The sequence below is a fragment of the Gadus macrocephalus genome, chromosome 20 (assembly GCF_031168955.1).
Source record: "Gadus macrocephalus chromosome 20, ASM3116895v1".
In the NCBI taxonomy this organism is placed as follows: domain Eukaryota; kingdom Metazoa; phylum Chordata; class Actinopteri; order Gadiformes; family Gadidae; genus Gadus; species Gadus macrocephalus.
The window spans coordinates 18489621-18505649 of record NC_082401.1 but is presented as its reverse complement, the minus strand read 5'-3'; the positions used below and the strand labels follow the sequence as shown (position 1 = coordinate 18505649).

At 43.9% G+C, this 16029-nt stretch overlaps 3 protein-coding genes across 4 annotated transcripts in view; 2 read left to right on the top strand and 1 right to left on the bottom strand.

The window, feature by feature from the left end:
- The first annotated feature begins 46 nt into the window (after nucleotides 1–46).
- Nucleotides 47–6529, top strand: grk1a (G protein-coupled receptor kinase 1 a). The gene is made up of 7 exons (XM_060040266.1): nucleotides 47–1515; nucleotides 3135–3262; nucleotides 3840–3997; nucleotides 4093–4176; nucleotides 4329–4453; nucleotides 4772–4973; nucleotides 5495–6529. The coding sequence occupies exons 1-7, from the start codon at nucleotides 820–822 to the stop codon at nucleotides 5785–5787; spliced, it is 1686 nt and encodes a 561-aa protein (XP_059896249.1). The 5' UTR covers nucleotides 47–819; the 3' UTR covers nucleotides 5788–6529.
- Nucleotides 6530–6619: 90 nt separating this feature from the next.
- Nucleotides 6620–9261, bottom strand: LOC132448762 (protein-lysine methyltransferase METTL21C-like). Its single transcript, XM_060040279.1, has 5 exons — nucleotides 8648–9261; nucleotides 8180–8349; nucleotides 7731–7894; nucleotides 7527–7644; nucleotides 6620–7265 (listed from the first exon to the last, which is right to left on the bottom strand). Exons 2-5 carry the CDS (start codon nucleotides 8286–8288, stop codon nucleotides 6868–6870), a joined length of 789 nt encoding a protein of 262 aa, XP_059896262.1. The 5' UTR covers nucleotides 8289–8349; nucleotides 8648–9261; the 3' UTR covers nucleotides 6620–6867.
- Nucleotides 9262–14050: 4789 nt separating this feature from the next.
- Nucleotides 14051–16029, top strand: part of jam2b (junctional adhesion molecule 2b) — a 7687-nt gene continuing 5708 nt past the window's right edge. Inside the window, exon 1 of one of the 2 annotated variants that reach the window (XM_060040272.1) lies at nucleotides 14051–14284. In XM_060040272.1, coding sequence (XP_059896255.1) covers nucleotides 14233–14284 — 52 coding nt within the window. In that variant the 5' untranslated portion in view covers nucleotides 14051–14232. The remainder of the gene's footprint in view (nucleotides 14285–16029) is intronic. The other variant, XM_060040273.1, reaches the window with a different exon arrangement.

Sequence of the window (16029 nt, the reverse complement as noted above, 5' to 3'; positions counted from 1 at the left end):
AGCTCGAATGGGATTTAAATATATTATGCATGCACTCAAACTTTAATGACCGGTTTGGGAAGGCTTCATTTTATTTTAAGGAAGAATGTTAATGATTTTTTCTTGAGGCACCAGATGGAATACCAAGCGATTTTCAACAAAGCATTTAATTATGAACTGTTACAAATGAATAATAACTTGCCATCAGCCATAAGGGCAGCCTTTATCAAATATGTCTTAAAAGTATTGTATACCAAAGCAATTTATCACACAAATTTGTAAACATTGTATTGTAACTTTTTAGGCCTTAATGCATTCAATTTCATGTGTTTTGAGTTTTTTCATTCGGCCTACTTACAGAAAGTGCCTCCTCTGCACTAAACGCGGTTGAGAAAGATCAGTTGAGTGACCAACGTAATGTCGCTGTTACATGATGTGCCGCTTGGCTGACCAGTCATAATCCAGGTGCATGTATTGTATCACCACTTCCCTAGGTCGAGCTCTCGCATTTTGTCGAGGGCATTAGGGTGTTAATGGATTACTGAAAGGTGTTGACGCAGGGGTGTGTGTGATTGTGTGTGTCCCTTCTATGTGGATGTGTATGCTGAAGTGTGTCCCTGTCAAGTACATTGGTCTATTTCAGACTCGGACCTCCCTTCTCTCCGCATGCACTCCTCGTATGCTCTGTCATTTCTTTGTAATCTGCATCGCTGGCCACCTCACCTGCTTTTTCATCCTTGCACCCCAGAGAATTAGATGACCAATCCCCCCTCCTTCCAACATTATTTTTGCGTAGGTATGTCCGTCCTCAGAGTTGCTTCACAGTAACCGGCCAACAACATGGATTTTGGAGCCCTCACCACGGTGGTGGCAAATTCCGCCTACATCAACGCCCGTGGCAGCATCGACGGTTCCGCGGCGGCTGCGCGGGACAAGAAGTACCACTCGCGTCTCAAGCTCCCCCACATCACCGTGTGCGAGGACCTGAGGGACACGCTCGACTTGACGTTTGACTTCGTGTGCATCGAACAGCCCATAGGCAGACGCCTCTTCAGGGAATTCCTGAGTGCCACCCTGGAATACAATGGCCCGTTGCGTCTGTGGAAGGACATCGAGGCGTACGACTTGGCAGACGAGGGTGACCTCAGTCAGAAGGCCGCCAAGATCTTCACGAGGTACATGGAACCCTCTGCCAAGCACTACTGCCCCATTCTCTCGGAGGAAATCGTAGCTAAAGTGAAAGAGGGTCAACAGGAGGCCGGGGACGGGTTGTTCGCCCTAGCTCTGGCCTGCGTGATGAACTTCCTCCGTGAGGTCCCTTACACCTTCTTCCTGGAGAGCATGTACCTGAAGAGGTTCCTGCAGTGGAAGTGGCTCGAGATGCAGCCAATGGACGATGACTGGTTCCTGGATTTCCGTGTGCTGGGGAAAGGCGGTTTTGGGGAAGTTTCCGCCTGTCAGATGAAAGCCACTGGGAAACTTTATGCCTGTAAGAAGCTGAACAAGAAACGATTGAAGAAACGTAAAGGCAACGAGGTGATGTACTCAAAAATCAGCTGCTGTTTCTCTTTTCATACTTGACTGAAATCATCCAATGCCGTATCAGGCTTTCATTTTATAAGTACCCTCATTGTCCCGAGTGGTGCATACCCTTGACCTGAAACAAGTTGTAGCCTAGTGACCAAGTTGTATGCTACTATGACATGATTGATGAAGAGAATTGGGGCATTTGAGGTGGTTCAGGGATATTTTCGAATGAAGAGATGAACGCACTTTTAAATAGCCTATTTAAGTGGTGTGGCCAGCTGCATTCAACATTAGTCTTTCCATTTAATAAATTACCTCTAGCGTTTTAATATTCTAATGAATGCATTTATCATTTTATGCAAAGTCGGAGTCCTATCTCATTAGACATTTAAATAAAAACACAAAAGTGGAATGTACGTCAGAATCGTTTTTTTCTAAAATGTAGGCAAAACGTCTCGCAATCTTAATAATAATAATACATAGGTTTTATGTAGCGCTTTCTCGGTACCCAAAGACGCTTAAACGTTCTCTTCTTCTTAAACGTCATCAAACCATCAAACGGCCGGCTACGGCTCTGAAACAATTTCCAATAATCAATTGTCCTGTGATAATCATCTTTGTCCCTGGCTATATCTCTGGGGGCCTTAGCCCGTGGTATTAAACAGATTTAATACTGAGGGCTTTAGAGGAAAGCCCTTCTGACTGTAACTAATAGTCTGGCCATGTTCGCTCTTGCCCTTGACTTGGGGTTTAAGACACGCGCCGCAGTCTTATCCAACTTAATTTATACTTAATAGAATATCAACTCACTGGGCATGCGCGGGGGAACGTATTTCTTTCGAAGGGTGCTGAGCGGATGATGCAAGCGCATATTAGCGTAAATGCACATGCTTACACGTTGCAATTATAAACAATATATAGGCCTTCTTATCTAATTGAAGTCCCTTACGCACGGGCCCCATTTAAAATGATATGTGCGAGGATAAATATGCTGTGTCCGAATTAATCAACAATGAAAAGAAGTTATCGATTGCATCTCACCCCAAACTGCATCCCCCCCCAAAAAGCTGCTTAGCTTATGCCAATTGAAGGGGCAAACATTTAGGACATTTCCAAACTGTTGCGTTAAAGCAACACTTATGACACATCGCCCAATATGGCTGTGTTCCCTCTCCAATTACACATGCTACAATCGATTTATTCCTATTTAATTTAAACATATTGTAAGAGTAGCCAATTCGATTGAATTTAGATATAGGCCAACTAGATTTTGAATACATTTTCCCTTTTGGTATAATGTTAGAGACCCCTCCAAGGCCAATGCTACCACTTAGAAAGAATGCTGAAATGTGTAATAGGACTAGATATTGCTAACAAAAGCGGACACTCAGATATGTAACCAAAATATATATTTATTATTGCCAATATAATTTCACCCATCCAATTAGTAGTACTAACAGCACCCTCAGCACTATACTTTCAGCACTTAAACCACTGGGAATAAATACAATTAAAAAAAAGTGTATTTTATAAAACCATGTCTTCTTAAACAGACAAACATTGAAAAATGTTTTAAATGTTTAAAAGTATTGTAATCAATTATCTTTATTACTTTGTTTCAACTCTAGGGGGCAATGGTGGAGAAGAGAATTCTTGCCAGGGTCCACAGTCGCTTCATTGTGTCCTTGGCCTACGCATTCCAAACAAAGGACGAACTTTGTCTGGTCATGACCATCATGAACGGAGGAGATCTCAAGTACGTCATAACTAAAGCAAACCAAGCCTAAATCAAACACAAATCAACAACCACATCGTAGGATCGACAGGTGCTCCAAAAAACGTTTAATGAATTTCCCTCCGCAGTTTTATTAATGTGCTATTCTGAATGGCACTAAAATCCATTTTAATTTTTATTATATTCTGTTGCACGCAATGAAAAAAAGAAAAAAAAAAGCTGAATATGCATACGCCTCCACAAAAAGCTGTGAACTACCATTCAAAGCAAATGGTAGAATGTGTATATATGCAGCCAGTTTAAGTGATATATTAACTGTATTCAGCACAATATAATTACCCTTCCATGCATTACAATAACACTAGCTTCAATCAGTAAATCCATCCATTTTGTTGTTTTTGTGACAGTCGCCATGTTTTTAGGTCAAGCATTTACATAGGAATATTAATGACAGTTTGGTTTGAGTTAATTCATTTATTGCAGCGTAAAGCAACATACAGCTCTTCATATTATTGTCTTAATATCTATTAAATGTTTGGGCCTATGTGTGTAGCACAAAATGACATAACTTCAATCTCCCTCTCTCGCAATGGGGCAGGTACCACATCTACCTGGTGGATGATAACAACCCAGGCTTCTGCGAGACCAGGGCTTGTTTCTACCTCGCCCAGATTATCCAAGGCCTGGAGCACCTCCACCAGAAGAGAATCATCTACAGAGACCTCAAACCTGAAAATGTTCTGCTAGACAATGAAGGTACTGCTCCAAGTTTGCATCTGTGTGTGTGTGTATGTAACATAGTATTCTACACATAAACGTCTAAATATTGGAATATGTGCGTCTTTTGCCAGGGAACGTGCGCATATCCGACCTGGGTCTCGCTGTGGAGTTGAAAGAAGGCAAGACAAAGACAAAAGGCTATGCTGGAACACCAGGTCTGTCTCTGTCCAACCCACGCAGATATCCAGCCACACCATAACTTAACACACATCCCTTTTCTGGCTTCACTCGTTGGACCATTCATCCCTGAAAAGTGTTGGCCGTCAGCCTTTTAAAAAGATCTTTTATACCCCATCGTTCCCTTCAGGGTACATGTCTCCAGAGATGCTGAAGGGGGAGAAGTATGACACCTCTGTGGACTACTTTACCCTCGGTGTGACGCTGTTTGAGTTTTTGGCGGCCAAGAATCCATTCAGGGAGAGAGGAGAGAAGGTATTCATTTTGAGATGTCTGAATGGAGCCATTACAGGAGTTCATCCACTAATGCTTTTAAATAGTGCCGTACATCCCTGTGTCTTGTTTCTACTTTGAGATGTATTTGCCTGTGAGTTTCCGTCTCGCTTGTGGTCAATATGTGGTGGCTCCCAGTTGCCCTTTTTGGGATTACTATAGTGTACCTTATCTTGTCTTCTCTCATATCCAATCCTTGTACCACTAACTGTCATTAGTCCCATCTGTAAAAGGTTGTCTTTCTCAGTCTGCCTGCCTCTTCCCATGAATCGGTTCAATCTCCATTTTGTCTCTACTCAGGTCGACCGCGACACGATGAAGGAACGCATTCTGAACAGGGTTGTGACTTATCCAGAAACCTTCAGTGAGAATTCCAAGTCCCTGTGCGATGCACTGATGGCCAAAGAGGTGGAAAAGAGGCTGGGTTTCAAGGACAACAACTGTGACGAGCTCAGGGGTCACCCTTTCTTTAGCGAAATCCATTGGAGGAAGCTGAACGAGGGTACGGACACAAGGGCCATTCTAAGAACTCGTCTCTCTATGTCTCATGGTCCAAAATGAAAGGTGCACTGTTTAGGATTTAGTGGCATCTAGCCGTGAGGTTGCATACTGCAACCAACTTTAGGCCACCTGAGAAGCTAGGGTGGCCTAAACAGGCCTGTAGGAGGCCACTAGATACTCGCAAAATGATGCTTTGTCTACTATAGAATCAAGTAGCCAAGTCAGCTTCCTTGAATGATTCATGAAATGGATTCCGTTTTTTAGTCTGTAAAACAAAAAATGTAATATTACAATCCATTCCTGCCAAGTCCTTTCTGCTAGATGCCACTAGATTCGACCTACTGTGCCTTTTCTTTTTTCATTTCTTTTTTTTTTAGTCTAAAGTCTAAACATTGACCAGCCAGCCAGATGTCTTAGTATGTAACCTAGGTGTTCATTTTGGACCTCAGGCATAGGGGCATCAAAACCCCTCATCTTATGACGATGGTGGCGATGTTAAACCTGTGCTTCTCCTGATTCCAGGTCTACTCTCCCCTCCCTTCGTCCCGGACCCCAAGGTGGTGTACGCCAAGAGCCTGGATGACGTAGGGGCCTTCTCCTCCGTGAAGGGCGTGGCCCTGGACGAACCGGACAAGACCTTCTTCGACGAGTTCTCCTCGGGGAACATCTCCATCCCCTGGCAGGAGGAGATGATCGAGACAGGCCTCTACGGTGAGCTCAACGTCTGGGGCGTGGACGGGGCTCTTCCCAACGACCTCCGCAGGGAGTCCATCTTAGAACAACCCCCAAAGTCCTCCACTTGCTCTGTGGCGTAGGGTCCCCACGAGGGGGCGAGCCTGCATCGCTGAGCCTGAACACCCCCAGAACTCCAGAAGGCTCTTTTGACCTCAGTTTTTATTTCTGATTTTATGGCGATTTGACCTTGAAAGTAGGATGGTTTCTGCTGAAGACATTTCAAAGGATAGGCCGGATTGCTTCCGAGATGGATTTCTTTTTCTTTTGCAGTTTTAGGTCATGGAAATTGTTTAGAGGAGGTCTTGGTGTAGGAGATGATCTCTTCTGTTCCCTCCACTCGACCAGGTTGTGAAGATATCGCTTTTAGAGCTGTATATATTGTGATGCTTTTAAGTTCCTTAATTTTAGGTGTGGCTTGTAGATGAGGTGACTTACCAATGGTTATGGTGAATGTAAGAAGTAATGACTGTTAGCTTTAAATTCAGTCCCTTAAAACCACTGAGAAACATCGACCAAAGACCACAAATACAGTACTTTTCATTGTTTTTATTTCTGGGTGAAATTAATACTTTATGCCAGTTTTTAAAATAATATTAACAACTATGTTACAATTTGCATGATATTGAGTGTATTGAGTATATTGTATTATAAGCTAAATGTAAAAATATTTTTTCTTCCAGCAAAGCAATTTATTTATAAAATGAAGCAGTTGAGTGTACAGACTAAAATTGCATGAAAACTTAAAAAAACAAAAACTTAAATTGTATGAAAAAGTTTCAATGTATATATGAATAAAAGTGTTCACTTCCTGCTTCAGCAAAACCCTGCTCATATCACCAACCCATGTTTTTCTTTTTTTTTATTCAACCTTTATTTATTCCGATTGGTCTCATTGAGGTTCAGCACCTCTTTTGTTGATCAAACCAATGGTTGATCCCCAGTCATGTACACAGACTGCCTACCTGATATGTTTTAAACATCTTGCTTTGCTACCTATTCATGTGGATCCATCCAACCACCCAATCTCTCATTTGCCCAATCATTTGATCATTGCTCCATCTATCCTATTCGTCTGTCATCCATCCATCCGTCGACCCATTAATCGATGATCGTTCAATCCGTTGATGCATCGTGGACGGATTCCGTGTCCGTCCTCCCAGTCACTCCTTTGCCGTGGCCTGGTATATCTTCACCTCCTGCTGTGGTAACTCGCAGATCATTTTGGTGTTGTAGCTGCTCTTTAGGTGCTCTATGAACCACAGGTCGGACTGGAAGCGGATCTTATTGGCCCACAGCAGTGTGGTCGTACTTCCTGGGTGGCAGAAGTGACGAATCGTGGCCAGCAGCTCTTCCAGGCATTCATGGTGATAGACCACATCCGCTGCCAGGATGTAGTCGTAGCGACAGCCGTTGCGAGGGAAGTCCCGGTCCAGGTGTTGGCCCCAGGTGAGGGCCGCCACCTGCGGTGTGTACCGGGCGCGGCCCCTGGTGTTCCGTGTGAGGTTAAAGGTCAGGTTGGAGAGGATGTCGGGCAGGTCGGTGGCAGTGACCCAGGCCCCTGGAGAACCACGCACACGAGAGGCAAACCATCTGTTAGGCAATCTGTTAGGCAATCTGAGAGTTATGTTAATTCATGTGAAACACGCACTCCTTTGTGAAGACAGAGCAGATGAGGAGAGGTGAATACCTAAGACCCTGACCAAAAGAGAACTACAAAGTGGACTCTATTGCATAAAAAATAACGGCAAAAGACCATTCCACCCAAACACACAAATATAGTGGTCCACCCAATGTATGGTCGAACTAACAGCAGACTTACCCAGCAGACTGGCCACGATGGACAGCAAGCCAGTCCCTGCCCCGATTTCCAGCACCGCTTTATCCACGAGACTCGCTTGTTGCTGGTTGTTCTCCAGGAACTGGCACAAAGCTACCGCCTGCACAGAACAAACACCATCCCCATCATGAGTACCACCACGCCCTCCTCAATGGGAACCGAGAGTAGCGCAGCAGCTGAACTCACCCCGGGCCAGATCAGAGCGCCATACGTGTCCATGGACTCCCGGATGCTGATGTCATGCCCGGCGAAGTGGAAGGACTCCTTCCCGAGCGAGTAGTAAACACTGGGCTCCCACACCTTCCTGCGGTCCATCGCCTCGCCCGACATCCGCTCGCAGTCCCTCTTCGCTGTGGTAGTGAGGCGGAAGATCCCTTAAAAGGTGACCTATTATGCCGCCAGGTGTGAGTGTGATTAGCCAATAAACTATCTAACGGCTTGTAATGGCTAATCACACTTACACCTGGTGGTATAATGTGTCACCTTTAAGGTGCTCGCACACACAGCCCCAAAACGGCCCAAAACGGCCACTGGTCCCGCACACTGGCATGTTGGTGTTTATTGCCAGCAGCGTGTCCATAGCAGCATTTTTGAGCGAGATACTACTTCAGTATGGCTGGTAGTGTCCACATCACCTTCCTCCAACGCGCCGGTCTCCAGCACAGAGCGCTGCTCCTGAGGGGGTCCGGTCTCCAGGTAGGGCTGGAGTCGGGCGGCTCGCATGGCAGGGGGAGCCCTCTCCATGACAACTAAGATACCGTCAAAAGGAAGGTCCCACCACTCTTGTTTTGTTTGCCAACCGTATCTATGAAGTAGATTGATCCATTCCAAGTGGTCATTAAGTATTCGTGAAGGAATCAAGATATTGACAACTTTTTGTACAAAGAAAAAGGTTTTTTGGAATTTGTAGTAGGTGCATTAACTTCAAGGAGTAATTTTACATTCTACATTATCTCCACAAAATCCATGATTACATTATATGGTCTAACATTAGTAATAATGAAATCAGTAAAGAAACATTCACATCATTTTATAAACATAGGATTGGATTATAGTTATAGTTTCGAAACAAGCCGTTACATTTAGAGCAATGTGGTACATACCCTTAAGAAGGACGTGATGCGGATGGTGTGTGATGGTCTTCTCTGTCTCTTTCTGCTCCCCTCTGTGGTCTTCCTCTCTCTTTGTTTTATGGACGCTGCATTGTTAGTGACACACCCCACAACCGGCCAGGGCTCTGGAGGCTTAGAGAGACAGAGAGACAACTGGCCATGGACAATGATGACAATGACAATGAAGATGGACCTATTCCATCCAAGTTATTCCATCCTTCCCACACATGCACATGCGGACACAAACACACAAATTAGTTGTTTCTGGTTCTGGGCATGCACTATATTTGTAATAGTGGTTCACTACAACATCCCAAAATGACATGTAGTGTATGAATAATCACTTCTGAAAGACAACTGGGTCCACACACTTTAACCAATGCAGTCATGCAGCAGAAAAACGTTATGATACCTAGAATGTACAGAGGTATTCCATTTTATGAGCGCATATTACGTATGTCTATGGGCTCAGCTGTGGGACTCACTCACTCGAAAACACTCTCAAACAGGTGTGTATTTTAAATGCTCACAAAACACACACATGCACCCGTACACACATATGCAAAAAGACACACACGCACACATACAAAAACACACACACACACACATACACACACACTCACGCACGCACACAGAAAAGTTAGCAACTTACCAGATGGTTCTACTGTATTAACCTGATTTAGATATTACCGTATCTATTTACTGGGCCAATCTATTAATAACATTCAATAGTATCTATGTCATACACATTTAAGCTGGTCCATCGTTAATAATAGCTTGGGCATTCGATCTCCCAAATCCTAGTGTGTCCTAATATAACCACAAAGTGTTTATTTGGGATGTTTTCTTTGCCAAGTCATTGGCCAGTGTTTACAGTGTGTCTGTGCACTGGTTATGCTCGCTACAAATGAGTTATAGGGTTAGTATGCATAGTATCAGTTGACCTTTTAGAGTGAGTGTTATGCATGTCTGTCGGTGTCGATGCCTTATGACATATTTGTTTTGTATACATAATACATACGTTGGTGTGTGTGGGGTTGAGTAATCACCTGAGTGTGTGTGTGAGTGTGTTTGTGTATGCATATATATGTGTGTGTGTGTGTGTGTGTGTGTGTGTGTGTGTGTGTGTGTGTGTGTGAGAGAGAGTGAGTGAGTGAGTGAATTTGTGCATCTCTGTAGTCCTGTAATATGTGTATTGATGCGTGAGAATGTATGCGGGTATTTGTCTGGTTTAAGAAATAGTAAAATTGGAATCGATAATCCTATTCCTGCTATTCAAGACAGTCGTAAAAGGACTCGATTTAGGGCCAGTGGAAAGTGAGTCATCCCTGGGTCCAGATAGGATCTGGCGGTGGCGGCGGCGCGTGGCCAACGTGTGTTAATGCGCAACTCGATGGCCGTTAATCCCTGCTAATGGGAAAGCACGGGTGACGATTGCAATCCAGCGGCCATCATCGCCCTGTTTACAGAGGTACACAGAACTGCACCAGGACACAAAAGGAAACTAGGCAGCAGGTCAACAATGAACACTGAAATACAACGGGGGTAAACACAAGTGACCAATGGAATAGAGTAGGGAATAGACAGTTAAGTACTTTGGATGGAAGGCGCGTTCTGTCATCCCGGGGATGACAGGCAAGCTGCCGGGGAGCCCCGGGTGATTGGTGGAGTGAACGGTATGCACGGGGCCGCGTGCCTCACTGCAACCTAATTTGGGAGTGTCTCTCGGCCCAGGACTGTGTCCCTGTTGTCTCCCCTTCAACATGACGGTCCAGAGCCGAACACAGACTCTCGCTGAGGACGGCAGTGGATCGCAGGGCCGCCGTCACAGTCCAACCAGCAAGATGTAATACAAGAAGAAACATTACAGTTAAAATGCTAACTTATATTCATTAATAGTACTTATCTAAGGGATTCACCATAAATGTGCCTAGCCTAGGACTAACTAACAGAAATCCATTTGTGATTTGGTCAACCACACAGGAAAATGTTGTATCCCCATTGAGAATATTGAGGGGATTCTATTGTAAGACTAACTTTGTAACAAACCAGACCAAACCGGTCCCAACTGATTCAGGCAGGCCCTTTGTACCCAGCTGGTGGGGCTCGTTTTCTGTGGGGTTTCTATGTTGTAGTGCTTTAGGAACCCACTGGACAGAGCGCACAGGTACATAGTTTTAACAATATTAAACATTGCATAACACAAGGGATATAAACAATGTGATTGGGTATAGTTGTTCGGTGTTCCTTTAAATGTAAACATAAAGACAGACAATACAATTGTAGATGAGGCATAAAGAGAGATGAATAAAACAATAACAAGAGACACAATGTGTTTATGATTTTGTAGTGTTTCATTCTCATCCAGATAGAAATGTATAATTTGCAGTTTGTAATTTGTTGTGGTGGTCAATTGTTCCAAAACAATGTTCATCTGAATCTAATTGGGAAAAGGAACCTCATCGCTTGTTTCTCCACACACATCTCCATCACGGCGTTTGGAAGTTGCTTCATTGTGACCAATTATCACATGGTTCAAATCACATTCACTCCCTGAAATTCAGATTTACTTGAAGCCTCACAATAGTTAAGTTGGCAGGCCTCCGCACATCACATCACACACGACACTTCAAATAACAAAATCAAACTGGCTTTCAAAGTGAGTGTGAAAGTGTTTTTTTTTTTGTGTAAAGTTAAAGATTTGCCTTAATTTGGTGCTCAAATAAATCAGCTAAATGTGTTAAATGACCAAAGACTAAATCTGAGTAAGAACTGCAGAATCACAGCAGCAGGACATGTCCACTGGCTATCGTACTCTCTCATGACCAAATGTCATCGTACGACCCGGGCCATATTCAGACCCATAGTTGGTGTTATGAGCTACACATGTGCTTATCCTATAACAGCGCCTCTGTGAAAAGCTTTGGCGCTGTTAGGATCCAACCAGTGGGGATAGGAGAAGCATGGTTGCACCCACTCATATCTTTCACTAACGCGCACACACACGCACGCACGCACGCACACACACGCACGCACGCACGCACGCACGCACGCACGCACGCACACACACACACACACACACACACACACACACACACACACACACACACACACACACACACACACACACACACACACACACACACACGCGCGCTCATTTGCATTTTTAAGCTATTCTTTTTATAAAAAAAAAATACTTTTCGAATACAATGTATCGGGATTCCTACTAAGTAGCCGCTGTTGTTTAAATGTAGAATTGGGTTTAAATGTCCAACTACTCCCAGAAGTACATTTCATTTGCCGGTCCATCAGCGCATTTCCAATAAATACCAGTGCAAGAGAGCCATCTTGTGGCAATAATCGAATATTACAAATCATTTTTATATATCATATGGGTCAATGAATATGTAGAAACCAACCTTAAAGAATTGTACCATCTCTTTTTGTTGAAACTCAATATTGTGGGACCTTAAGGTGAACTTGTATAGTGCCAAATTTTAACTAACAAATTTTAAATAGCGCCACCTTTGGGTGCAGTAGCCAACCACAATTTGGGTTTATGGGTAGTGTTGGGTATTGGTATCCACCCATGGTATCCACCTATAGTCGTATATTTTTTTTATACAATAACAAAATGGTCAAATAAGAAAAATGGGATAACTGCTCCAACTTTATTGGCCAATATTTCTCAAATGGAACTAAATAAAACGAATTCTGTTTGAGGATCTTTGTGAGGCTTGGTCTAAAGATTTGATGTGGCGATTTTGGTGAATTTTTTATTATTTTTGTAGCCTGTGAATCTTTTTAATTATGCACGTTCAGAATATCATTAAGAAAAATTATAACATGTAGAGATTGTTTTTGAACATGTTCTTCTCAATCCCAATGAAAGTAAAAAACATGTGACCACTCCTGTTCCGAATTCCAAAAAATACAATTTCACAATGCCAATCAAAACCCTGAAATTAGAAAGAACATCAATCCACATTTCCAATTCGACCCTTCTGTTCAGTTAAACAGCTTACACTCTGCAGATAGAACAGTGACACGGATGTGTTTCAGACGTCGACATGCTTGTCACATAGGCCTATATCTCGCATTTGCCGTCCTTAGCCTTGTGTCGTTATGAAAGATGACTCTCGGACTCCTTTTTATAAAACGGATTTTAGTGCAAGAAAATACAATTGACCTGTGCTGTGGAAAAGTAGTTTTCAGTTCGTGTGTGTGTGTGTGTGTGTGTGTGTGTGTGTGTGTGTGTGTGTGTGTGTGTGTGTGTGTGTGTTTGAGTGTGTATTTGTGTGTCCATGTGTGTATTTGTGTGTGTGTGTGTGTGTGTGTGTGTGCGTGTGTGTGTGTGTGTGTGTGTGTGTGTGTGTGTGTGTGTGTGTGTGTGTGTGTGTGTGTGTGTGTTCATGCTTGAATGTGTATGTGTGTGTGTCCATGCGTATACGTCTGTTCTCGTAAGTGTCCGTATGCGAGTGAGCACATGCGTGCATATGATATGTTACAACGGGGGTACTGTTCGTTGCAGCTGGCTCTTCGACAGGTGCCTCTGATTAAAGGTCTGTTATGCCCTCCTGTCAGCCCGTGTGTCCCGTTTGCACAAGTGTAGCGTCCAACAGCCTATACCGCAGGGGGACATATGCATCGTGGGCCTGTGCATGGGGCCACAATTGCGCTGCACTCAAGCCCTGCAGGGACAATGTGCGCTTGTGTTTGGGGGGGACACTATGATGGAAAAGCTAATAGCCACAATATTGAAAAAGCAAAGGGAACAGTAGCTTGCCCAGCTGCCCGCTTCTAATCCCTCTCCCCCCGCCTCAAACGGCCTCCAGTTACAACCTAACAGTTTGTTCCCAAAAGAACAATAGCCATGTGTTGCCTACTGAATTGTCGATAACAGAGGTGTATTTTCTTTTATTCTTCCATATGCGCTCATTGAAAAGGCGTTTCTGGCACACATAGACATTTGGGGTCAAATTATGCTATGGTTTCTAATTATTAAATGGTTTCTAATTTGCTTGTTTCCTAACATCGAATCTAGAACTAAAATACCTTTTTAGTTTATGTATTTGAGTCTTAAGTGCTGATAGCTAGTCTGAGATGCCATATCTTTTATCCCTGTCTTTCTAAATTAACCCAAAGATGATAAGAAATCAGTTAATATCGCTTCCCGGAATAATGCTCATTCTCATGAATAAAATTATATGAAAACTTCAATGCAATGTTTAGAGCCAAAAACGAACCCAGGTGTTCATATGTCAAATAACGAATACCTTGCTTGTTTATCCATAGCGTTCATGCTTGAGGAACAGGATAACGTCAACATGCCCGCCCTCCCCTGACCGGGCCAATAGGTCACTCCGGCTGCCACTTGAGAACAATTCCGACCTCCCGAGGCGCGCCGTCCCACATGGACGCGCTTCCAATCAGTAGTTTTAAGAGCCCGTGGCGGCTCCAGCAGGACCATTACTCCAGTTGAATCCCACTGGTTGCATCATCGCGGTCGAAGCGCACTCATCCTCTCAACAGTTGGATTGTGCTCAACTTCTCCCTAACTCGTGGACGTATTTAATATGGATGCCATGAAGATTTTGGCCATACCGCTTCTCATCACGCTGCTGCAGAGTAAGATATATAATGAGATATCGGACCACTAATACAGTTATTTTACAATAGTCGTAATGAAGATAATGTTGCATCAACGAAAATTAACGCATCATGCCCATCAAGTGTACTGTTATTTCTACTACTCTAGAAATGTGTATAAATATCAGATTAAAAACAGCAGACGCTTAATTGCCTAAGTGATGATTGGTCAAGGCTTTCTAATCAGAAGGCCTATAATTAATGCACATAATCAGTATAATTATATAAGCCTATTATAGGCTTTGCATAAATACATGGAAAGAGTGACATTTTGCATTATTGGATTACAACAGTGGAAATATTTCACTATAATTATGCAAAATAAACATCGTTAAACGAGTGTAGCTGCTGGACCTGCTGGAATCACGTCCGTTGGTGACTTTATCTGTATGAGTTTGATGCCTTGGTGTGTGTGATGTCAGGGGAGGTCTAGTGAAGGATGAGAAGGACGGGGGTGCGGATGTTTACACTGGGATCCACTCTGATGCTGGTTGCTGTGCGTGAACCAAGATCCAAAACACGATGCGATGAATCACCCGCCGTCCCTGGCGGAGAGCTTACGACTCTGAGGCAGGAGATCTTTTAACTGTAGTAGAGGAGATAGCCTGTTCCTGACCCTGCGCGGGCGGGTCGTGGTTGAGAACCGGCAGATGAAAATCTAACTGCAGTATTATCTTAAAAGTGCGTTTGAAGAGCAGGAGGCAACCGTAAGCATGTGTTGTAACAATAATGACATGCAGCTTACATGGCACAACTGTTGCAGGGGGTGCATGTAAGCGATTCTGTAAGCGTGTGTGTCTTGTGTGTGTGTGTGTGCGTGTGCGTGTGTGTGTGTGTGTGTGTGAGCGAGAGAGCGTGTGTCAACGTGTGAGAGAGATGGGTTGACAGCATATGAACACGTGTGATTATGTTGGAAATCTTTTGCGCCAGCTGAGGGGGATAGGGTTACTGTGTGATAAAGGAGCTCTGTAGGTCTGCAGGATTCTACAAGCACACACGCGCACAGACACACTTACACCCCCACACACGCGCACACACGTACACATGCACATATGCACATATGCACACATACATACATGCATTCAAACAAACACATTTAATTTAAACATTATCTTCTTCTTCTTCTTTTAATTTCTCAATGCATTTTTCATTAAACCGGAGTAAATGTTCACAGTTTATCCCATCCCCTGTTCCCAGCCTCAATGTTCCTCCAGCCGTTAACAGAAATCTGTTTTAAATGGGCTTGTGCAGGGCTGGTGTGTATGTGTGTGAGCATGTGTGTGCCTGTATGCGTCTAAAGGAGTGATCCCAAGCTGAGGTTATCAGGTCAGGATAAACTAGCTTTGTGTCCATCCATCACGCACCACCGCTCCTGGTACCACCAGCGTGTGTGCGTGCGTAACTGTGTGCGTATGTGTGTGTGTGTGCAATGCACTCACAACAGCATTCTCCTCCGCTCTTTCTGGGAGAGCTTCTATCCGAGCGGGTTGTAAAGCTGTACGTCAGCGAGCCAGGGAGCCTTGTTCTCATGACCCCTGGATGCAGGCCCTGTCTGCCCTGTCGGCCTTATCTCACTGCTAAGCCCTCTGGAACGTGTAGAGCCACACTGAGGTTAACCATCGGGAAATAAAGAAGAAAAGGAGAGTAGAAAATAAAACAAATGTCTCTCGTAAAGTACTGGGATTGGATGGCTCTTTTTGAATTAACACAAAACATTAAAGACT

Coding starts and splice junctions, on each gene's coding strand:
- grk1a (XM_060040266.1), top strand. CDS start 820: ATGGATTTTGGAGCCCTCACCACGGTGGTGGCAAATTCCGCCTACATC. Junction 3,998..4,092: donor TGTTCTGCTAGACAATGAAG/GTACTGCTCCAA, acceptor GTCTTTTGCCAG/GGAACGTGCGCATATCCGAC. Junction 4,454..4,771: donor TCAGGGAGAGAGGAGAGAAG/GTATTCATTTTG, acceptor GTCTCTACTCAG/GTCGACCGCGACACGATGAA.
- LOC132448762 (XM_060040279.1), bottom strand. CDS start 8,288: ATGGAGAGGGCTCCCCCTGCCATGCGAGCCGCCCGACTCCAGCCCTAC. Junction 7,895..8,179: donor GACCGGCGCGTTGGAGGAAG/GTGATGTGGACA, acceptor TCACTACCACAG/CGAAGAGGGACTGCGAGCGG. Junction 7,266..7,526: donor CATCGTGGCCAGTCTGCTGG/GTAAGTCTGCTG, acceptor GTGGTTCTCCAG/GGGCCTGGGTCACTGCCACC.